Source organism: Zophobas morio, unplaced genomic scaffold (assembly GCF_036711695.1).
Source record: "Zophobas morio isolate AGI-343-1 ecotype UQ-CSIRO unplaced genomic scaffold, CSIRO_AGI_Zmor_V1 ptg000008l, whole genome shotgun sequence".
Taxonomy (NCBI): domain Eukaryota; kingdom Metazoa; phylum Arthropoda; class Insecta; order Coleoptera; family Tenebrionidae; genus Zophobas; species Zophobas morio.
The window spans coordinates 14,205,653-14,228,016 of record NW_026972113.1 but is presented as its reverse complement, the minus strand read 5'-3'; the positions used below and the strand labels follow the sequence as shown (position 1 = coordinate 14,228,016).

Below are 22,364 nucleotides of genomic sequence, written 5' to 3'. Positions count from 1 at the left end.
AGGGAGACGGTGGCTGCTTCTATTGCCTTGCGTAAGATGCTAGAAAAGGTGTTGCTTTTTAGGAAACTAATTACTGTTTCCGTTATCGAAGTTTCTTCATCTCCTATCTTGACAGATGTACTCTCTGAAGTCGCTGTTTTATTGTGATGAAGATATTCCATTTCTGTTTCGGTAAAGAAACTAAACACTTCCTTTTTTTTATTTTTTTCACGAGCAGAACTAGGGTGATAAGTTAGCCCACAAACAACACAACGTGTACACTTGCTTCTTAGCACTTGTTTGCATTTATCGCACTTTATTTCCGATTCACTTCTTTGAGAATCCGAAAACACTTCTTCACTCGTCGCCATCTTGTTCAGAAGAACGACAAAGGACGAAAAGGACGAAAAGGACCAAAATGGACGAAGAGGCCGAAAGGACAAAAAGGACGAGAAAGGACGAAAAGGGCGAAAAAGGACGAAAAATGACAAAACGGACGGAAAGGACGAAAAGGGACGAAATGGGACGAAAAGGACGAAAAGGATGAGAAAGGACGAAAAAGGACAAAAAAGAACGACAAGGACGAAAAAAGACGAAAAGGACGAAAAATGACAAGAAGGTCGAAAAGGACGAAAAAGAACGAAAAGGACGAAAAAGGACGAAACGGACGCTCAAGGACGAAAGGGACGAAAAAGGACGAAAAGGACGAAAAGGACCAAATTGGACGAAGAGGACGAAAGGACAAAAAGGACGAGAAAGGACGAAAAAGGACGAAAAAGGACGAAAAATGACAAGAAGGACGAAAAGGACGAAAAAGAACGAAAAGGACGAAAAAGGACGAAACGGACGACACGATAAGATAAGATAAGATAAGATAAGATAAAATTTATTGTCCAACAGAATACAAAGTTCCATTAATAGGACAATTATATATATGAAAATATAAAAATTAATCAAAACACCTCAACTTAAGAATTAAATGATAGAAATACATGTTTCCTCAACTGTTAGATTTAAAGTTCTTAAACTGCAGTTAAAAATATCGATATAAAAAAAAGGACGAAAGGGACGAAAAAGGACGCAAAAGGACGAAAAGGACGAAAATGGACGAAGAGGACGAAAAGGGACGAAATGGGACGAAAAGGACGAAAAGGACGAAAAAGAACAAAAAAGAACGACAAGGACGAAAAAAGACGAAAAGGACGAGAAAGGACGAAAAAGGACGAACAAGGACGAAAAGGACGAAAAAGGACAAAAAGAACGAAAACGACGAAAAAGGACAAAAAGGACAAAAAGGACGAAAGGAACGAAAATGACGAAAAAGACGAAAAATGACGAAGAAAGACGAAAACGAGGAAAAAGGACGAAAACGGACGAAAGGAACGAGAAGGACGAAAAAGGATAGTAAGGACGAAAATGGACGAAAAGGACGAAAAAGGACGAAAAGGACGAAAAAGGACGAAACGGACGATAAAGGACGGAAGGGATGAAAAAGGACGAAAAGGACGGAAAGGACGAGAAGGGACGAAATAGGACGAAAAGGACGAAAAGGACGAGAAAGGACGAAAAACAACGAAAAAGGACGAAAGGTGCGAAAAAGGACGAAAAAGGACGAAAAGGACGAGAAAGAACGAAAAAGGACGAAAAAGGACGAAAAATGACAAGAAGGACGAAAAGGACGAAAAAGAACGAAAAGGACGAAAAAGGACGAAAGGGACGAAAAAGGACGAAAAGGACGAAAAGGACGAAAATGGACGAACAGGGCGAAAGGACGAAAAGGACGAGAAAGGACGAAAAGGGCGAAAAAGGACGAAAAATGACAAAAAGAACGGAAAGGACGAAAAGGGACGAAATGGGACGAAAAGGAGGAAAAGGACGAGAAAGGACGAAAAAGGACAAAAAAGAACGACAAGGACGACAAGGACTACAAGGACGAAAAAAGACGAAAAGGACGAGAAAGGACGAAAAAGGACGAACAATGACGAAAAGGACGAAAAAAGACAAAAAGAACGAAAATGATGAAAAAGGACGAAAAGGACAAAAAGGGATGATAAGGACGAAAAAAGACAAAAAGGTCGAATAAGGATGAAAAAGGACAAAAAAGGACGAATAAGGATGAAAAAGGACGAAAAGGACGAAAAAGGATACTAAGAACGAAAAAGGACTAAAAAGAACGGAAAAGACGAAAAAGGACGAAAAAGAACGAAAACGACGAAAAAGGACAAAAAGGACGAATAGGGCGAAAGGAACGAAAAGGACGAAAAAGGACGAAAAAGGATAGTAAGGACGACAAAGGACGAAAAGGTCGAAAAGGATGAAAATGGACGAAATGGTGTCGTTCCTGTTATTTGGAAAAAAGCAATCGTTTGTCCGATATTTAAATTAGAATTAGAATTATAATTAACTTTATTGGTGTATAGGACATAAAACATGTTTTACACAAGTCACAAATACCATTATAAACTTAGATACACTACATTATAGTTCACATTAAACATCATAAGATAAAATACACATACATTAAAACATAATATAAATCAAGAATAACTATGGAATTGAAAGAGACGAACTACTGTCATCAGTTAAAAAATCAATGTAGTTATAATATGTCTTGAATTTCAAATATGTTTTCAATCTAGGTTTAAAGCGAATAAGTGGCATCTCTTTCAATTCCAACGTTAGAATATTATAAAATTTGATAATAATAATATTTAAAAAGGCTAGTCAAACCTATCTAGCTGCTTTGTAATTTTGCCAAAGTATTTGAGTCGATTTTATTTAAACACATTTATCCATTTGACCAGAATCAATTTGTCACCCTTTCACCACGGGTTCATGGAGAAACGCTCTACAATTTCTAATTTAGCATCTTTTACACAGTACACATCTGAGGCCATAGACAAAAGAAAGCAGGTAGATAGCATATATCTTGATTTTCAAAAGGCATTCAATCAAATCGATCACTACTTACTAATTGATAAACAGGATAAACTTGAGCACTTTGGATTCTCTGACAGACTTATCCAACTTTTTACTTCATATTTTGCCTTTTTTCTTAATATAGGTAGTCCTCTTTTCAGAACAAGAAACTTAAAACTTGTTTAAAATGGTAAATTCTTGTAGACAAATATGGATCTTGCAATTAAACCCCGCCCCTCGATCTAACAACGAATGAAAAATTCATCACAACTGAGAATTGAGATCGGAACGGGTATGGGTGGAATCTAATCTTCGGCTTTGTTTTTTTCTTAATATATAGTATTCTTTGAACAACACGATACTCAAAAACATGTTCTCGTAGAGAAATAACGATTTTGCAGTTAAGCTCCGCCTTCTTGACTCACGACGAATAAGAAAAATCGTCAGAATTGAGATAGGGTGGGTGGGCGGGGCTACATTTTGCCCCTTTTTCTTAATATGCGTAGACTTATTTCGACAACAAGAAACTTAAAACATGTCTAAAATGGTAAATTTTTGTGGTAATTAACTTAAATCCGCCACTTTTCTTCTACAACTCCTTTAAATACGGCAAAAGTTGAACATCAAAGTTACTGTCAACGGGAACGTAGTTTATAAATGACAACTTTCAGCTCTAAAAGCAATGTCCTTAGCCCCCCTTCATTTCAAAAAACACCATTTAAACTAGTTTTCTAAGCAACTCTTCCATCATCTTCAGAAAAAATGTTAATGATGTTAACTAACAACTGGTAGTGTAGAGTTCAAATGTCTCAACCAAAAAGTAATAAAATTGGTAAAAAATTATATGATATTTTTGACGCTCATTTACTTCATTAACTATATTTTCGATGTCTGGAGAAGTACAAGACATGAGTTGCTGTTTTAACATAGTTAATAACTTTGAAATAAAAAAATAAAAATCAGTTGTTTGTCCGTACGGTTTCATTCAAACCGTCTCCACGACCGACGGGGCCGACCAGACTAAAATGGAGTGCTGACGAACCTGGATCTTGTTCCTCGGAACAGGAATGCAGGTTGTTGAAGAGATGGCAAAAGAACTGATGGTAGAGTTTCCTGTAATATTTAACTCATAATTATCTACCGTTGTACAGATGGCGCTAATTTTGATCCAATATTGTTGTGTTAGCTATCTCTTCACTTATATGTTATCCTTTTCGCAGAACGAACGTCCAAGCTTTGCCAATCTGAGGTTCTAACCAACTCGACAAGACAACCAACGAAGTTTAGAACTTGCTCTTTAGATGACAAAATCGCCAAATGGGACAAACGTGGTCAGAAGCACTTACTCTGAGTCATCTTTTGAAAAGTAAAAAATTTGTAAAAAAAAATCAACCACTGCAAGCACCGAACTTTCGTCGATTTTTGCACCCTTTGTTGCATAATAACAATTAAAGTAAAAATAACTCTTTATTTAAACGAGATTTACAAAACCCTAATACAAACTCCAACCCCCTCCACCGCCATCATCTCGGAAGTTTCCCGGACGACGTCAGCTCTTCTTTCCTCGTAAAATATTCTTCAAATCTCACAGCCGCATACCTAAACAGTACCATCAGAAGGAACCCATCAAACACACCCAACTTACCCCAAAAAATCAAAATCTATGTACGAATGCTCGGTCTGAATCAGCGCCCAAATCCCCCAGAACAGGTGACTCACCAACACAAACCTGTTCACTTCCCGCAACAACCTGTCTATATCTTCAGCCCCGAAGTTGCCCTTGAACTCCTCAAGGTAGATACACAGCCAGTTCCTCTGCAACTCCTCGCTCGGATACCTGCTGAAGTCCGCGTCCTCGACCCCCGCGAACTCCAGGAAGTGGTTCGCGATGTCGAAGGCCTGGTAATTAAAAGCGGCGTACTCGTAGTCGATGAACGTAACGCAGTTCTTCTCCTGCGTGTACACCACATTGCCTAACAGCAAGTCGTTGTGACAGAACACCACCGGAAGTCCCGGCTCGTCTAGAACTCTCTTTAGATAGTGGAGTTCGGCTTGAAGTAGCGCTTTCGGTATTTTAAGCCCTTGGAATCTATAAATTTGGAAGTTTGAGGATGCGTTTTTATATATTATTATTATGTACCTGGTGTGTTTGTTGGTATCGGTAAAAACGTCAGGGACCAAATCGAGAAAGCTCTGGACTTTGTTCCAGATGAAAGGGCGAGGGGTGTGTTGATTTGGTACTTGGACTTTGTGCAGTCTGGCCATTCGGGTCGCCACGAGCCGATAAATGTGCTCTTCGGTGACGGTTTGGTGTGTTAAAGTGCATCCTGGAACGAATTGGTAAGCTAGGCCGTTTTGGAAAGTGGCGTACAGGTGAGGTGCCAAGCCTAGCTTGCTCAGGAGAAGGATGTTCCTGTAACGAATACATAATCTGATAGTTTTATCGCGTGTGAGTTAATTAACGACCCACTCGACTTATCGCAACCGCCTAGAACCACAGATTTAACTAATAATACATGTCTAATCGTTGTTTATCTGGAAAAAAGTGGTTACAGGATGCAAACAATCATATCTTTATTCCTTTGTTGTTGTTTGTTAGATAATTGCGACACTTGACATTCATTCCTAGTAACCATTTGACCCATTATCAGTTTTTTTCGTATTTCGTCGCCTTGAAAAAAATGTAAACATGGTATACATATAAACCACTTTCTTTTTCACAAATCGCACAACCGATAAATTCGCAGTAAAAAATTTGCATCGTCGTGCTAAGACGACACCTGCTCACCTGGTCTCGGCCTTGCGGTCGATCAGAAGGTCAGTTTTGTTACCATAAATTCGCACTAGCACCGTTTCTGCCTCGTCCTCGTCCTTGTGGCGGCATCCCACCAGTTTGTTCGTGATCCCATCTGTCAACAGCTATTCCTTTTGCTTATTCCTCGACAACCACAAGCGAAGAAGTCGCCGCAAACACAAAAAGACGTACCTTAAGCTCGACGTCCTCCTTCCTCCACAGGGGTCGGATCTCCTGCAGCACGTCGAGGGCGCCGGCGTTGATGTCCTTATCGTCTACCGTTATTGATAAGTGCGGAATTTCGTCTTCTACCATGTCTCTGTCGTCAACAAAACACGTCCGCACTTACCACTCGTACGTGTGTTAATGCCAAGATAACAAGAGGAATTTCATTGGGATTAATTGACGGAATTGTCGCCGAGATGCGATTGGGGTCACTCCGGCGAGATCGCTCCGGCCGTGATAGATGGACACGTTTTTTTTGTTTCTTGATAAAGAGACTGATAAATTTCTGATTCGTGTTTGGCTGCGACTAAGTCGGGGTTTAAGTTTACCCACTCGAGCGTAATGTAATTAGTGTGTTTTTTAATGACACGCAATTATCTATTTGAGCTAGATAACCACATACTTTCTACGTTGCGATAATTGTGCAGGTTGCAGTCAGGTGATTTCGCGGTATTGATCGGAATTCCACGATAGGGACATCTGCTGGGGCGAAGCGCAACCGTGCTTCCAGATGAGAAGAAAATCTGTCCTTTTAAAATATGGCCGTGCTGTTTCGCAATACAAATTAGCATAATGTCACTCTTAATTTAGCAGTAAGATCAGTGGTGTCAATTGTAGCAAATTTTTGCAGCCAACTCTTAACCAAAATATTTTCGATGCGATTTCACTCTAACACAGTTCAGGGGTTTCAACACCAACTTACCCCCTTTTTTTCTTATTTAAGCAAATTTAATTATTTTTTTTAAGCATATAAGTGGTTTCTTTTAATTTTCAAAACAGATATTTTTTTTCAGGGACGTTTAGGCAACTTACAATACACTGGTGTTTATATTGTGGCCTGTCACCCGACAGGTGTTTGACAATAAGACAGATGACAGCAAACAAATTTAAAAATCTAACCCCACTTTTCTAGTCTGTGATTATTTATTTATTTATTTTAGCAACAATATCTGTATATAATGCAAGTTGAAGATTTTATACAAGCTTGAAGCACCGACTTTTATAATATTTATTCAATAATTTGTAAATATGATGAATGATACATTCGACAACTTTACTTTTAGTCACATCACAACAAACATCGAAAAAACTGATCTTCCGCAAGAGAAAACCAATGAAATCTCTTTCGACGACTCTCTGTTCCTCAACTCGCAAGAATTTTCCGTGTTACGAAACGCCGAAACGGAGATAGAAAAAATTGAAAAAAACACTTCAATATTTGATGGGTTCCTCAACTCTGAATCATTCACCACAACCCAAAATAACACTTCGTGTGACTTATTTGAGAAAAACTCGTCCCTCGTGGAAAATTTCCTTGATTCTTCGGTAAATGTAACTGACAGAACACCTCAGGAGACCCCTAAACATGGTAACGAGGAAAACGACACGTCTCAAGATGATTTGTTCGACGAGGCCGACCCCCACATCCTCAAGTTGTCTTCCTGGGGGCTCCCCGACTCCATTCTGGAAAAATACACATCCCGAAAAATCGCCACGATGTTTCCGTGGCAAGCCGAATGCTTAAAGAACCCCCGAGTGCTCAAACAACACGCAAACCTCGTTTATTCGGCCCCCACTTCAGCCGGTAAGACTCTCGTAGCTGAAATTCTAGCAATTAAAACCGTCCTCGAGCGCTCAAAGAAAGTAATTTTTATCCTGCCTTTTGTGTCAGTGGTGAGAGAAAAAATGTTCTACTTCCAGGATATTTTTAGCGGGAGTGGGGTCCGAGTGGAGGGTTTCATGGGCTCGTATAACCCCCCTGGAGGCTTCAAGTCGGTGCACTTCGCCGTGTGCACCATCGAGAAAGCCAATAGCCTCATCAACCACTTTCTCCAAGAAGGAACTTTATCGGAAATCGGCGCCGTGGTTATCGACGAGATGCACCTCCTCGGGGAGCCCAACCGTGGCTACATCCTCGAGTTATTGTTAACCAAGCTCAAGTACGTCTCTTTGAAGGACAGCACCGTCGACGTACAAATAATCGGGATGTCTGCCACCCTCCCGAACTTACAAACTTTGTCCAAGTGGCTCGACGCCGAGCTGTACGTGACGAACTTCCGCCCCATTCCTTTACACGAACTGGCTAGCGTCGCCGGCGACATCTACGACTCTAATTTCAAGCTCGTGCGGAAAATCGCGCCCCTTCCGGACCTGGACACCGACACCGACCACATCCTCCAGCTGTGTCTTGAAACCATCAAAGACAACTGCTCCGTGTTGATCTTCTGCCCCACGAAAAACTGGTGCGAGAATCTCGCTCAGCAGATATCCGCCGCTTTCTGTAAGCTCGGACGCGGCACGAGTCAGATCGGAGTAGATTTACGCAGCCAGCTTAACAGCGAGCGCATCTGCGAGCTACTGGAGCAGCTGAAGCGGTGTCCCGTTGGGTTGGACCCGGTGCTGTGTAGGACCGCGTCCTTCGGGGTGGCCTTCCACCACGCTGGACTCACTCTGGACGAGAGGGACATCGTCGAGGGTGCTTTCCGTGGCGGAGTGGTCCGCGTGCTGGTGGCCACGTCGACGCTGTCCTCCGGGGTGAACCTCCCGGCGCGCCGGGTGATCATCCGGACCCCGGTGTTCCACGGAAAAGCTTTGGACGCGTTGGTGTACCGCCAGATGATGGGGCGGGCCGGGAGGATGGGGAAAGACGCGTGCGGTGAGAGCATCCTGGTGTGCCAAAAGCACGAGGAGAAGCATGCGAGGGGGCTAATGACGGAGGCGCTGCGCCCCGTGGAGAGTTGTCTAGAGGGTGACGGGAAGTTGAAACGGGCTATTTTGGAAGTGGTGGCAAGCGGTGTGGCGTCGTCGCCGGGGGACGTGGAGCTCTTCGCCGGGTGCACGCTCCTGGCGCAAAGCGGCTCCGATAATCCGATTGCTGACGCTCTGGACTTCCTGGTGAAGAACGAGTTCGTGCGGTTAGTGGAGCTGGAGAAGTATGTAGCGACGGGATTGGGGAAGGCGTGCTTGTCGGCGTCGATGCCACCGGAGGATGGTCTAGCGTTGTTCACCGAGCTGGAACGAGCACGGCAATGCTTTGTTCTCGAGACGGAGCTCCACTTGATCTACTTGGTCACTCCATATAGCGCGTGCCACCAATGGGGTAACGTCGACTGGATGTTTTATCTAAACCTATGGGAAAAACTACCCCCCAGTATGAAAAAAGTGGGGGGGTTGGTGGGGGTTCGTGAGAGCTACATCGTCAGCGCCACTCGAGGGAAACCACAAACCAACACCTCCAAGCTCTACCACACCTACATGGTGCACAAGCGCTTCTTCGTGGCTTTGGCGCTCCAGGACCTCGTCAACGAAACCCCTCTGTCTGACGTCTGCGCCAAGTTTAGTTGCAACCGAGGAATGCTACAAACGCTGCAACTTACAGCCGCCACGTTCGCCGGAATGGTCACTTCTTTCAGTAAACAGTTGGGGTGGTCCAGTGTGGAGATCTTGATTTCGCAATTCCAGGACCGGCTTCATTTCGGAGTCAGTCGCGACTTGCTAGACTTGATGAAACTACCAATCCTAAACGGGAGATGCGCGCGCGCTCTCTATAACGCAGGTTTGGAAACGCTGGTCCAAATCGCCAATTGCGACGCAAACACCATCGAGACGGTCCTGCGTAAGGTGGTACCCTTCGAAAGCGAGAAACTCCGAGACGGGGAGACGGAGTTGGCCATGAAGGAGCGCCACAAACTCAAAAACATCTGGATCGTGGGCAAAGAAGGTCTGACGGAGAAGGAGGCGGCGGAGCTACTTTTGACAAGCGCGAGGGAGTACTTGAGGATGGAGATGGGTTTGAAGGAGGCCAAGTGGGACACGAAAGATACATGTTCACACTCTTCAGATGAAAGTTTGTTTGAAAACAGTCTCATTCTAGACGTGACCAGAGTCAGTTTGAGCTCGACCGGGGATTTTGTGGCGACGTCGCAAGACGAGAGTTTTTTCACACCGAAGACGCCGAGGAAGCGTCTACGAAGAGGCAAAGAGAATGTCCAGGTGGGGGAAAGCCCCATGAAGAAGAGTAGAACGGAAGAAGAAGTGTCAGAGTTTGAAATCGTGAATGTCTGTAATAGCGAGAGTGTTTTCAAGTCGTTTTGTAACGAAGCGAGGTCTCAGGAGGTGGTTTCAGTGGCGGTGGGGTGCAGCGAAGTCGAGGAAAACAAGCGCACGATTGGACTGACTCCTGCGGAACAGAGAAAAGACAAATTCATAGACGGCAACCGGAAGGTGGAAGGGTTCGCCATCTCGTGGGACGGGCACACGTCATACTACCTTTGTCTTTCCAAGATGGCAGACTGTATTCCTTTTGTTCGTTCTTTGTTAGGTAAACAAGAGCTAAGCGTGCGCATGTACGACTCCAAAGAGCACATTAAAGTGTTGAAAAAGTGTTGCGCGGTGGACGTTCTCGCGCACGTTGAAGATCCAAAGATTGCCGACTGGTTGTTGGAACCCGACGGACGCGAAAAGACCCTTCTGTCAATGGTAACGTCCCCCAGGTCCCCACAACACATACTAAACGACATTCTAGGTCTCCCTCTACTGCCCGACGTTCTCCAAAGTGTCTCAACTTTGCGGAATCACCAAAAGCGTAGGCAGCCCCTCTCTCGACCTCCGCAGCGGTGTCGACCCAAGACTCCGCTCCTCCGTGGAAGCTCTGCTCGCCTTCCACCTCACCACATCCCTCAAACAACGCCTCACTTCAAACCTCGCCGAAGCTTACAGTACTATTTCAATCCTAGTCGCACCCAAAACTAACACTCGCGCTTCCAGATACCGAGACCTGCGTCGTACGCATCCTCGCCCAGATGGAACTCGCTGGACTCCCTGCCCACAAGTCTGCGCTGACCCACCTCGTGCACACCCTCGCCCGCGAACAACGATCCGTCGAAGACAAAGCTTTCGCTCTAGCTGGACGCCGCTTCGCCTTCGCCTCCACCAAAGACATCGCCAAAGTGCTGGGGCTCAAGCGCAGCACCCGCAAACAAGTGTTGGAGAGCATCGACAACCCGATTGCCGACTTGGTGCAGCGGTGGCGCAAAATTCATTGCACCCTCAGCAAGCTGGTGCAGCCGTTGGTGCGCGCGGTGCAGGACGGGCGGATTCATGGGTGCTGCATCACACATACGGCCACGGGCCGCATCACCATGCACGAGCCTAACCTGCAGAACGTCACGAAGAAGTTTGATATAGAAGGTGTGGAGATTAGTTGTCGCGACGCATTCGTGGCTCCGGCTGGGAAGGTGTTGGTTTCTGCGGATTATTGTCAGTTGGAGCTGAGGGTGCTGGCGCACCTGTCGGGGGACGAGCGGCTGCGAGGAATCTTGCGGAAGAAGGGAGATGTGTTTCGGGCGGTGGCGGCGAAGTGGAATGGGCTGGAGGAAGGGGAGGTTACGGATGATTTGAGACAACGGGCCAAGCAGATTTGTTATGGGATTATTTATGGGATGGGGTCCAAGGCATTGGGGGAGCAGCTACGGGTGAACGAGGAGGAAGCGGCGGTTTTTATGGAGACGTTTAGGAGTGCGTATCCAGGGGTGAAAGACTATGTTAAGGGGGTGTTGGAGAGCTGCAGGAAGGACGGATTCGTAGAGACGGTAGCGGGGCGCCGAAGGTATTTGCCCCACATCAACCACCGGAACGGGGTTATACGCAGTAAGTAACCGAGTGACTATTAATACTAATGTTTGTGATTTTTTTGTCAGGTTGGCAACATACCTGAGGTAAAATTCAAAGTCTGTTAAAAAATTAAACTTAGGCTTATTTTATCTCTTGTAAAATGGGAATTGAATTTTGATTTGATAAGCGGCAGAATCGAAGATTTAAAACAAAGTCAAAAGTGGCTCCACCCTCCCACCCCTCCTTCCGTTTTGATTCATTGGATCTTAAAGGGAAGTTTGATTGTAAATTGACAAATATTAGAATCTAGGACTACATTTTTTAAAATAAAATTTTGACTTGCATTCAAAGACGACTTTACCATCAGTAAATAATAATTAAAAAATCATATAAAGAAGATACAATGAGAAAGAAACAATTGTAGACGCCACCCCTCTTTTCCGGGCCAATCAATGATTTATTAATGGTGGAGCTTGTACGAGTGGGAGGAGCAATATTGCTTTTTTAAATATAAGTCTCACGTCTGATATGTTTATTTAACACTAGCTTAATACTTTCAAGGTTCTTTGTTTATAATTTATCCATTTTCTCAGCAACGGTTTAACAGATTTGTCCAAGATTCTGTAAGAGAATAAAACCTTCCTTACAATATTTTATTTAAATAAAGGGTGGCTGCGCTACAAGTACAACGTAGTACATCAAGAACTCTACATAAGTGCCAAAGTTAAGTGGTATCGGAATTGTTCTTACAATTCTAATAAGATGATAATGCTGCCATTAATTAACAATATTGAGAGTATACTACGTACGGTGAGAGATTAAGTGACAGATAAGTCACTAAAAATCTACGCGAAGATTTGCAATTTCAAAATGAATCTAATCTCAAGCGCTATGAAAAATAAGTTTTACGTTACTCGAAAATTTTTGTAGTGAGTTTCGTTTAGGAGCCATAACTTTACGATACGAAAATAAATTCCATCGAGTTGATGTTTTTTGCTATAAAAATGTCTCTTAATAACAGAAAACGATGTCTATTATCATTATACCTTTGTATTCTCGTGAAAATTATGTGAAATATCTCCTAGAACTGTTGCCAAGTTGCCGTTGATAGAAACTTTGATTTTTTTCTCAATATATAATATTAAGCTAGTACTTGCTCAGATAAGATTCATTTTGGTAAATGATATATCCTCTAAGAAAAGAGAGGGTGGGTGGGCGGGGCTAGTACTTGCTTAGATAAGAATGATTGTGGCAAATGAAATATCCTCTCAGAAAAGAGACGGCGAGTGGGCGGGGTTAGTACTTTCTAAGATAAGGCTGATTTTGGCAAATGAAATATCCTCTAAGAAAAGAGAGGGTGGGTGGGCGGGGCTAGTATCTGCTTACATAAGATCGATTTTGGCAAATGACATAGCTTCTAAGAAAAGAGAGGTTGGGTGGGCGGGGTTAGTACTTGCTAAGATAAAACTGATTTTGGCAAATGAAATTCCCTCTAAGGAAAGAGAGGGCGGGTGGGCGGGGCTAGTTCCTGCTAAGATAAAACAAATTTAAAGAGACATAACTGCAAAAAAGCAAAAAAAAAACCGCATTACGGTTTGAAACATTCGATTCCCTGAAACTTTTTAGTTCTAGAAGAAAATTTTCAGATCAGATACTCAATGCTTTTAGTATGGAATAACGAATATATAGGAAAGTGTCACTTTTGACTTAAGAACATCCTTTTCTTTCAAATTTAAAGGGTCATAACTCCAAAAGGATACAAAAGTCTGCATTGCTAAGCCTGAATGGTCGAAAATGTCAAACGTGCCAAATTCAGTCATATCTTATCAAATACTAGGCCCGCCCACCCACCCTCTATTTTTTTGGCGGATCTGTCATTTGCCAAAATCAGTCTTATCTTAGCAAGTACTAGCCCCGCCCACCTACCTTAGTTTCATTCTAACGACTGATTTTATTTCCGTTCAGTATAAGTAAAAGGATAAAATCAATCACTGAAAAGAGACAGGGTGGATGGGCGGGGCTAATTATGTTCTACTGTCGAGTGGAGTGGAAAAAAATAATAGAATCTAGGATGTGAAAAAAAAAACTCCAATCGTAACATTTTTTGTTATACTATTTGCTATAAAATTTATTTCTTTTCGTGCATCTGACTTGACTTGACCTAACATGACCTAACCTGTCCTGACTTCTCTATTGTCCCAAATAAACAAATTTTAAACATTTCTGTGAATATATAAAAACCACAAAGTACATTCTTAAAATAATTGTATTTTATGAAGCAAAAATTAATAATATTTTTTTGTCGAAACTGTAAAAACTTCTATATTTCAATTAACAATTTTGGAAAACTGTAGGAATTTCCGAAAAAACGGAGCCGAAAATGACTTCTGGATATCGAAATCTACAAGAAAATACCTTCAACCAATTTTCGGATATACATAAAATATCAAAACTGCCAAATTCAGTCTTATCTTATCAAATACTAGGCCCGCCCACCCACCCTCTATTTTTTTAGAGGATCTGTCATCTGCCAAAGTCAGTCTTATCTTAGCAAATATTATAATATTATACATAGTATTTTTTTAACAACACGATACTTAAAAACATGTTTTTAATTTCTTGTAAAGAAATGAGAATTTTACAGTTAAGTTGTTTCACGGTGAATTAAAAAAAAACATCACAATTGAAACAGGGTGGGTGGGCGGGTTTTACATTTTGCCTTTTTGTTTCAATATGTGTAGATTTATTTTCACAACATGAAACTTAAGACATGTTTAAAACGGAAAATTTGTATAAAGAAATATCGGTTTTGCAATGTACCATTTTAACGATGTTCTAAGTTCCTTGTTGTGAAAAGATGGCTATGTATATGTAAAAAAAGGCAAAATATAAGCCCCGCCCACCCGCCCAATCTCAATTCTGATGATTTTTTTTATTCGTCGTAAACCGAGGGGCGGAGGTTAATTGTAAAATCCTTACTTTTCTACCAGAAGAACCATGTGAAATTGTTCTTAAGTAATCGTGTTATACAAAGAAAACTAAAACCCGGTTTATAGAAAGCGAAATTAAAGTTAATTGGCGATTAACTTTTAATTGAGGTCTGTTCATAGGCTACGTGCATGTTTTAACCAATCACGGGCTCATATTCCTCATTTTAATCCTGTGCTAAGTTAATTGAGGATTAAATATTTAATTCGCTTTTCTATAAACCGGCCCTACATATATTAATTAAAAAAGAAGACCAAAAGAGAAGCCTTACTTATCCGTCTCGTCTTAATCGTGATGAATTTTTCATTGGTTGTCAGACCCAGGGGCGGAGCGTAATTGCAAAATCGATATTTCCCTATACAAATTTATCATTTTAAACATGTTTTAAGTGTCTTGTTGTGGAAAGATGACTACATATATTAAGACAAAAAGGCAACCTCAGTAATGGAACTTAAGTAGTTTTACATTTGTAACAGAGACGGCAACAGCGTAGGAATTTTAGCGCATTTTGTAGTGTTAGGTTGCTGCCAACTAATATGTCAATTCTCAAGAAATCCCAATCTCTCACCGGAATAGTAGAATCAAGAGGGCTGGTGGGCGGGGCTAGTGCTTGCTCATAAGACTGTAGAAAAAAGCTGAACTTAGCTTCGCCCACCTCTTTTCTCCATTTCACTGACTTATTTCATCTACTGTAAAATGGGAATTGAGTTCTTATTTGACAAGCGGTAGAATATAAGATTTAAAACAAAGTAAAAGGGATTAATGGAGTTGGCCATGGTAAAATTGAAATTTTGGGCCCCATGTCAAAATTGACATGCTAACATTGCTGTCAATAACACAGAGTTGCCAACTCAAAAATTGGCTTCAGTCATTAATAGTCATCCGGTATTATTTAGGAATGTGACTGAACAATTAAAATTGAGTTTAATAAAAATGTCATTGTTCTAAACGTTGATATTTATTTAGGTCAAGCTGAGCGACAAGCTGTCAACAGTACCATTCAAGGCTCGGCCGCCGACATCGTCAAGACTACCATGGTGGTCTTGGACCAGAAATGTTCCACTCTGAAACCACGCCCCCAACTGGTACTACACCTACACGACGAGCTCCTTTTCGAAGTACCCAGTAGTACTTTAAGTACGTTTGCGAACACCTTGAAAACCACCATGGAAGAGTCCGTCCAGCTGTCCATTCCGTTCCCGGTGAAAGTGAAATCCGGTCCTTCCTGGGGCCAATTGACTGACTACCCCTGACATTTCGCCCCCATTTACTACTACTACATCGTATTGTTGTAATTGCATTTTGTTTGCTTATTGTGCAGGTCCACAAATGAAACACCAAAGTAATTTTACAACTTTATTTTATACACATACAAGAACTACCCCTCTGCAACCTCTTCCACAGCGGCCTCCGGCTCCTCGTCCACTTCCGCGCTCTCCACCTCTTGCGTTTGCTCGACTGGCGCCTCAGGAGTCTGCAGCTGCTCGAGGTGCGTCTGGATCTGCTTAATGTGCTGCTGCAACTCCGAGTACTTGTTCTGGAGCGCCTTCTCCCTCTCCATCTGGCGGCTGACGTCCTCTGTCAACGACTACGCAAACGTTACAACCCCCTACATCTCTTCGTACTCACCTGTATTCGTCTCGGCAGCGCCGCCTTCTCCTGGTCTTGCAAAAACTTGAACGTGTTGAGCTCCAGGTGTGCTTGATCTATTTGCTCAAAGTAATCCTGGAGTTGTTTAATCAACGCCTGAGCCCTCGACTGGTACCCTCCAGTCAAGATCTTCAACTTCTTTTCCATTTTGGCGGCCTTCTTGGCCTCCCGTGCCATGTGCGACCGATTCTGTTCCAGTCTCTTCTCCGCCGACTCCAGTCTTTCTTTTTTGCTGACTAAATTCGCTCTGGTGTATTTGTTCAAATTCGGTACGAAGAGGACTTGTCCGAGGCACTCCTCCCATACTTGGGTGTACGCTTCGATGGGTAACTCCCCGTGCCCCATCCCGTACTTCACCACATCCATCTCCCGTTTCAACAAGTGTTTCGCCACTTTTAAATCATCCGGTCTGAAATCGTCGTATGGATGTTGATCCAAGAACGCCAACTGGTGCGCTTGTGAAATCGCCGACCGCTTCGTCACCGTCGGCGGAGGGTTCTTCATGTTGTCGTACTGCAGCATGGTCACCATCTCCAGCTTGATGAGCTCCTCGGCCTTCTGCAGCTCCGTTAGAGAGTGGCTTTCGTTCATCGGCCTCAACACCGCCAGGTTGACTTCTTGTGGTCGCGGCAACGTCCTCTGGATGACCTGCGATCTTAACGCTAATTCGCGCGCGGCCCTCGCCTTCAGTTCTTCCTGCAGCCGCGCGTCCACGTCCGCCTGGTCCTCCACCCTCTCGTCCTGCACCACTTCGACCTTCTCCTCCTCCTCGTGCTCGGGCACCACGATCTCGTAGTCGTTCTTCGGCGCCGGAAGACTACTTAAACCCAATCTGAGTTGTTCTTTCACGGTGTTCTGGAATGAGCGGTGCGCCGCTGGCGTCTCCCCCACGTCGAGACTCTCCTCGGGGTTGATGTTAAGTTTGTCTCTCACAGAGGGCGTGAAGTTGCCCGCTGGAGCCCCGCTACGTGGCGTCGCGAACCCCACGCTCCCAGGAGTGTTCGCCCCGTCGCTCCTCGTCGACCGGAACGGAGTCGCGAGGACTGTGTTGGGAGTGGCTACGGTGAGGGCTTGCGGAAGCACCCCCGTGAAGTCCGAGTTGTGCAAGGGCGTGTTTAATCCCCCTTTGAGAGGGGTGTCGACGTGAGTTAGAGCCATCACGTTCTGGGCTTCCTGGAGGATACGGTCGGTTTGCGGCGCTGGAGTCCTGGGGGTGGCGGCGGCTTGCGGCGTCATCGTGTAGTCGCTGAAGAGAGTGTCGGTGCTTTCGACGCCGCTTTCGGCCGCTACTTCGCGCGCCACTTCACTAGCTTTACCCAATTTGACCACCTGCAGAATTTAAGAATTAAACACAAACTACTTGGAATTGGGTTAACGGGGTACCTGTTGAAGCTCTTGATCGGAAATTTGAGGCTCAGGCAGGACCAACTTAGACCTCTTCTTCGCCGGTTCCTGATTCTGCAACATGGCTTGTGGAATATCGTTCTCTTTGCGCTGCTTCAATTTTTGTTTGTCTTTCCTTCGTTCGCGCTCTTCTTGTTCGCTACGTAGTTCCCCGTCGAGGTGCTGCTGCCGCATTTTATGGAAATCGGGAGCCATGGGATCTATGACTTCATTCGAGGTGTCATAAAAACCTATAGCCGGTTGCTTCTCAAAGGGAATTTCTTCGTTGTAGTCGACACCGCGTTTCTTCTTGCGGCGCGAGTTCACCTCGATCCCCGCCGCACGCAATTCTCGCCGCTTCTGCAAAGCGGCGAGACGTCGCGCCTCTTCCAGCTGTTTCTCGCGGGCTTTTCTCTTAGCTTTCTTGCCCTGGGTGTTAGCAAGACGGGCACGAGCTTCCGACAACATTTCCAACTCTGCAAACCACACATTACAACATGACTCCGATAAACGGTACCACAGAACTCACCGTCCTCGTCCATGTCCTTCGGATCGGGCCTCGCCGGTTTAGTTTCCGGATTTGGATCAATCTCGCCCGGTTTTAGTTTTCGAGGGTCATCTGCCACATCTTCCCCTTCCTCCTTCTTCTGGGCTTGATCCAACAAATACTCGTAGCGCTCCAAGCACTGAGCCGCCGTCCGGCCGATTATGGGGGCGATGGTACGCCACTGCGTGGGCATGAGCTTGGCCAAATGCAATAATTTCTCGTCCTCTTCCCTTGACCATTCTGTTTTTTTGATGCTGGGGTCCAACCACTCGAACCAACGGGCTTTACACTGCTTGGCCGACTTTCTGTGAAGGAGCGACGCGATTCGAGACCATTGGTTTTTGCCGTATTTCATTACGGCGGCTTTGAGGATTTCATCCTGAAAATTTTCAAGTAGATTTGGGGGCGCCGGAGAGGAAAACAACGTACCTCGGTGTTGCGCCAAACGCCGCCTTTTATCATAATTCGTGGCATTTTGGAGATTTATTCGAAAAATAACGAATCTGAAAAACTACTTAACCTCAAACGGCGCGTCAAACAAGTGTCAAAAGTCGGAGTTGTTAACGGGACCAGGGACGCCAACAATAATTACAAGCGAGTTGAAATCCCTAAAAAAAAACATGCACGATAAATCTTCTTGGTAAATGATTAATTACAAATTTCAGCAAAAATAGTTCAAATTTCCTTATTGTTGTAACAAAAGTCTAGATGACTGCGTTAGAAACGACTTTTTTGCGCTGAGTTTCCATAATATTAGAAAAGTAAAAGTCCCTATAAAGGCACTCTTTGTTTTGAGGTTAGATCAAGATCATTGACCTTGCAATGATTTTTTAAGTCCGAAAAGCAACAAAAACCCTTTGTCACGTTGTGTTAACACCGCACAAGTGTGAATTTCGTGCGAATGCTTCTCTAGCCCCTTGTCGTCCGCCTTTTTTACTACGTCAAAACCAAAATGTCTTTCGCCCTAAGAATCAAAACCAAAGCTGGCCAAGAAGTCCTCAGGAATCTCACACCGGAGCACACCGTCAAGGACCTCAAAACGCAACTCTCGTCCATCTCGAAGATTCCTCGAGACCGCCTACACATCCTGTCAGGTTACCCTCCCAAGCCACTGGACCTAACCCAAGATAGTCTATCCCTCAGCAAAAGCGGGATCAAATCCGGCGACACGCTAATCCTGGAGGAGAAAGCGCCGCCCCCCAAAGAAGTCACGTACAAATCCCACATTAGCGACTTTGGTGCCAACTCCTCGGGTATACTGATGAAGAAAGTGGTCCCGGCCGACAACTCGTGCCTTTTCGGCAGCATATACTTCGCTTTGAACGGGAAGATCGACGACAGCGGGACCGCGGCGCCGTACATGCGGCAAGTGATCGCGCAGACTGTGGCCAATGATCCGGAGACTTTCTCAGAGGCTATTTTGGGGAAACCCAACGATGAGTATTGCACGTGGATCCAGGACGACAAGTCATGGGGGGGCGCGATTGAGTTGGCGATCCTCTCGAACCATTACGGGTTCGAGATCGCCGTGGTGGACACTATTAACGCTATTATTAACAGGTTCGGGGAGGACCAGCATTATACATTGAGGATTTTCCTGTTGTTTGATGGAATTCACTACGACCCGTTATTCTTGGAGTCAGCTGACGTGAGTACTTTTTGCAACGAATTAAAAAAAAGACTCACGTATGACATTATTGCCCATTGTTGGCTGATTTTGCAGCAAAATTTAGTGCGAATTTTTGTTTTAGGGAAATAACATCCAGACCATTTTTCCTACGGATGATGAGAAGGTTTTAAGGCAAGCGGAAGAACTGGCTCGAGAGGCGAACGCCAGCCGACAGTTTACCGATGTTAATAAATTCACGTTAAAGTGTATGAATTGTAATATTTATTTAAATGGACAATTGCAGGCCCGGGAGCATGCGCAGAGTACAGGACACATGAATTTTGGAGAAGTGTAGCACGGACTGAATTTACAACTTGTAGCTTTACAATAACAAATTGTTTGTAACTGGTCTTGCAAATTTGTGCCCCCTGAAAGACGGTAATTGATATTTTTAATTTATTAAGTAATAAATTTATCAATATTATGGCTTATGGATTTTACCTAACCTCAAAATCAGATTTTCGACAAATTGCTGCAACAAGAACGGTGTCTTTTAGGGTCGTAATTTCGTTACTTTCTCGATTACCATTTTAGGTTTGTGCTTAAATCAGTCGCATTAATCCATACTTGTGGTTTGACATTTTTTTGTTGGGAATTTTTGGGGTTTTAGTGCCTTGTTTATAACCAATAAAAATTTATCTCTAGTTATTTAATACTCCTGTACGTTGAGTTTATTCAGACAAAATGAGAAAATGTGTTTTGTAACGAAGTACGAGTTGTTACCAGAATCCCTATTGGTGTCGGCGCCTATGGTCAATAATGCTTTCCGTTCTCCCCTTCCACGTCCCTAAAGCACAGATGACAGTAATGACATTTGAGTCTAGAGACCTGTACAAAAACGTTATCCACTATCTGACACTTCGCCAGTCAGCACTGTCGAGTCGTTTGTCTCTCAGATTTACTTTCGGTGGCCCTTGCAGCCCCCTTGCCGGCAATCGTGTCGACTTCGCTGAGATCCAGCGGGCGCCGCAGCGCTGCCAACCCCTCTACCGTCCGTTCCGGCTGAAAATCCCCAGGGTCCAGATAGCGCCACCGTCGCCCCCTTCATTCGTGCGTAGCCGCAGGACGTGAGCAGAGCACTCGCAGGCAGCCAGGGGCCAGTCGGAGCGCAATCCGCTCGCCATATTTGTTGTTGTCGTTGATGGGGGAGGTCGCGAGACGGCTCTGGACACCCTTGATGCCATAGTGTGGACGTCGTCTCGGCGGTGCAGTGCAGCGCGCGTGTTGTGATGTTCTGAGTGTATCGTTCCCGACGACTCCGACCCCTGTCGAAGCTGGCGGCGGCCGGAAACCTCCCCGGCGGCGGCGGCGGTGGCGGCGATGTCGCGGCCGCGATGCTGGAGTGGGAGGAAGGGGACAGGTTCAGTTTCGAGGACTCGGACCGGTTCGAGGAGGACTCGCTGTGCAGCTGGAGCTCGGAGCCGGAGAGCGTGTGCAACAACTGGCGGGGGTGGAAGAAGCCCTCGGCGGGGGCGGGCAACCTGTGGGGTGGCGGCAGGAAGGCGGCGGATGGTGAGTTCGAGGGGCGTTCTTTGTTCTTTGTTCGCGGGAGACCAAAGATGGAGGTGGTGCACATGTGCTGCAGGTACACGGGGGGCGAGGGAGCGGACCGGGGGGAAAAACGACTTCTTTGGCTTTGAGGACGATATCAAGTTTTTCTTTGTTTGGCGTACAGATGTTGATGTCGTCGTTTTGTGGTTGATACCGTTATTCTAAATTTCTTTCTTTAATAAGTCGGTGGACGACACCTCGCGATCACTAATCAAATAGTAATGTACCGAACGTTTTTTTTTATTCCCCAGGCACCATCTCCTTCGTTGGTATATAGCAAAAGCAAAGTCACACTAAAATTTTTGGTATTTCCTTTATTATTATGTCGTGTTCAAGTGACAAGCACGTGACATCAAAAGTTAGTACAGTTAATGCCATTAACATAACTGACAAATCGATTTTTAAGAGTGAAGTTGTATTTTTAACTGTTTTTCTCCTAGCGCCCTTGGTGTGTCAAAAATCTCCTTTTTTTCTTTTTACATATTTCCTGAACTTGTTGTTAAACCTGGCTTTTACCGATCATAACAACTATTAAGCTTAAAAACTGTTCTTGGGTCCATTTATTCGAAGCAGGAAGTGTAAAGTCCCTATTAATTTAAATAATAAAGTGTAAATTGAAGTAATTTTTTACAACCAATAAACGGAACGCGGCAGTTTTCAAGTCGGACCCTGCTCCGAGTAGAATTATTTTTAAAACGTGAATTTCAACATCATTTCGAATATTATTAACAGCTGGAAGTTGTTTGTGAACTTTCAGACCCGTCTACATTTTTAAAATACACTCATTTAGATACAGATGACCTAAATTAATAATAAATTAATGAGAAGTAATGGCGGTGCCTTAATGAAACTTACATTTTCTTGTGGGTTAACGAGATATCGACATAATCATCAGCGGCACATCGATTCGCTTAATGATGGGAATACGTTTTTTGGGACGAGTCGCTTCTGCCCCCTAGACCGTAATCTTGGGAAAAAAAATTCAAACACTTGTATTCCGTCTGCTAGAGATTAGATAGCGGGCGAGCAGCTGTCGGATAATTTAT

General features: G+C 44.2%; 5 protein-coding genes across 7 annotated transcripts in view; 3 read left to right on the top strand and 2 right to left on the bottom strand.

The window, feature by feature from the left end:
- Nucleotides 1–4,352: 4,352 nt before the first annotated feature.
- Nucleotides 4,353–6,252, bottom strand: LOC135125438 (ethanolamine kinase). Of its 2 annotated transcripts, XM_064051063.1 has the most exons (5): nt 5,885–6,252; nt 5,687–5,817; nt 5,039–5,311; nt 4,544–4,987; nt 4,353–4,497 (listed from the first exon to the last, which is right to left on the bottom strand). In XM_064051063.1, the coding sequence occupies exons 1-5, from the start codon at nt 6,005–6,007 to the stop codon at nt 4,422–4,424; spliced, it is 1,047 nt and encodes a 348-aa protein (XP_063907133.1). In that variant the 5' UTR covers nt 6,008–6,252; the 3' UTR covers nt 4,353–4,421. The 2 variants fall into 2 exon arrangements, with proteins under 2 accessions (XP_063907133.1, XP_063907131.1); XM_064051061.1 differs by having other exon boundaries at nt 4,544–5,311.
- Nucleotides 6,253–6,337: 85 nt separating this feature from the next.
- Nucleotides 6,338–15,872, top strand: LOC135125436 (DNA polymerase theta). The gene is made up of 4 exons (XM_064051059.1): nt 6,338–10,396; nt 10,443–10,635; nt 10,685–11,566; nt 15,485–15,872. The coding sequence occupies exons 1-4, from the start codon at nt 6,947–6,949 to the stop codon at nt 15,769–15,771; spliced, it is 4,812 nt and encodes a 1,603-aa protein (XP_063907129.1). The 5' UTR covers nt 6,338–6,946; the 3' UTR covers nt 15,772–15,872.
- Cdc5 (Cell division cycle 5) lies at nt 15,862–18,680 on the bottom strand. The gene is made up of 5 exons (XM_064051060.1): nt 18,528–18,680; nt 18,081–18,477; nt 17,552–18,027; nt 16,148–17,497; nt 15,862–16,106 (listed from the first exon to the last, which is right to left on the bottom strand). Exons 1-5 carry the CDS (start codon nt 18,570–18,572, stop codon nt 15,897–15,899), a joined length of 2,478 nt encoding a protein of 825 aa, XP_063907130.1. The 5' UTR covers nt 18,573–18,680; the 3' UTR covers nt 15,862–15,896.
- A 51-nt stretch (nt 18,681–18,731) lies between these two features.
- LOC135125439 (ubiquitin thioesterase Otu1) lies at nt 18,732–20,191 on the top strand. Of its 2 annotated transcripts, XM_064051065.1 has the most exons (3): nt 18,732–19,746; nt 19,850–19,951; nt 20,012–20,191. In XM_064051065.1, the coding sequence occupies exons 1-3, from the start codon at nt 19,051–19,053 to the stop codon at nt 20,060–20,062; spliced, it is 849 nt and encodes a 282-aa protein (XP_063907135.1). In that variant the 5' UTR covers nt 18,732–19,050; the 3' UTR covers nt 20,063–20,191. The 2 variants fall into 2 exon arrangements, with proteins under 2 accessions (XP_063907135.1, XP_063907134.1); XM_064051064.1 differs by having other exon boundaries at nt 19,850–20,191.
- A 412-nt stretch (nt 20,192–20,603) lies between these two features.
- Dora (Dorado) overlaps nt 20,604–22,364 on the top strand; it is a 35,307-nt gene continuing 33,546 nt past the window's right edge. Inside the window, exon 1 of the mRNA XM_064051058.1 lies at nt 20,604–21,279. Within this exon, the coding sequence (XP_063907128.1) occupies nt 21,102–21,279 (178 nt within the window). The 5' untranslated portion in view covers nt 20,604–21,101. The remainder of the gene's footprint in view (nt 21,280–22,364) is intronic.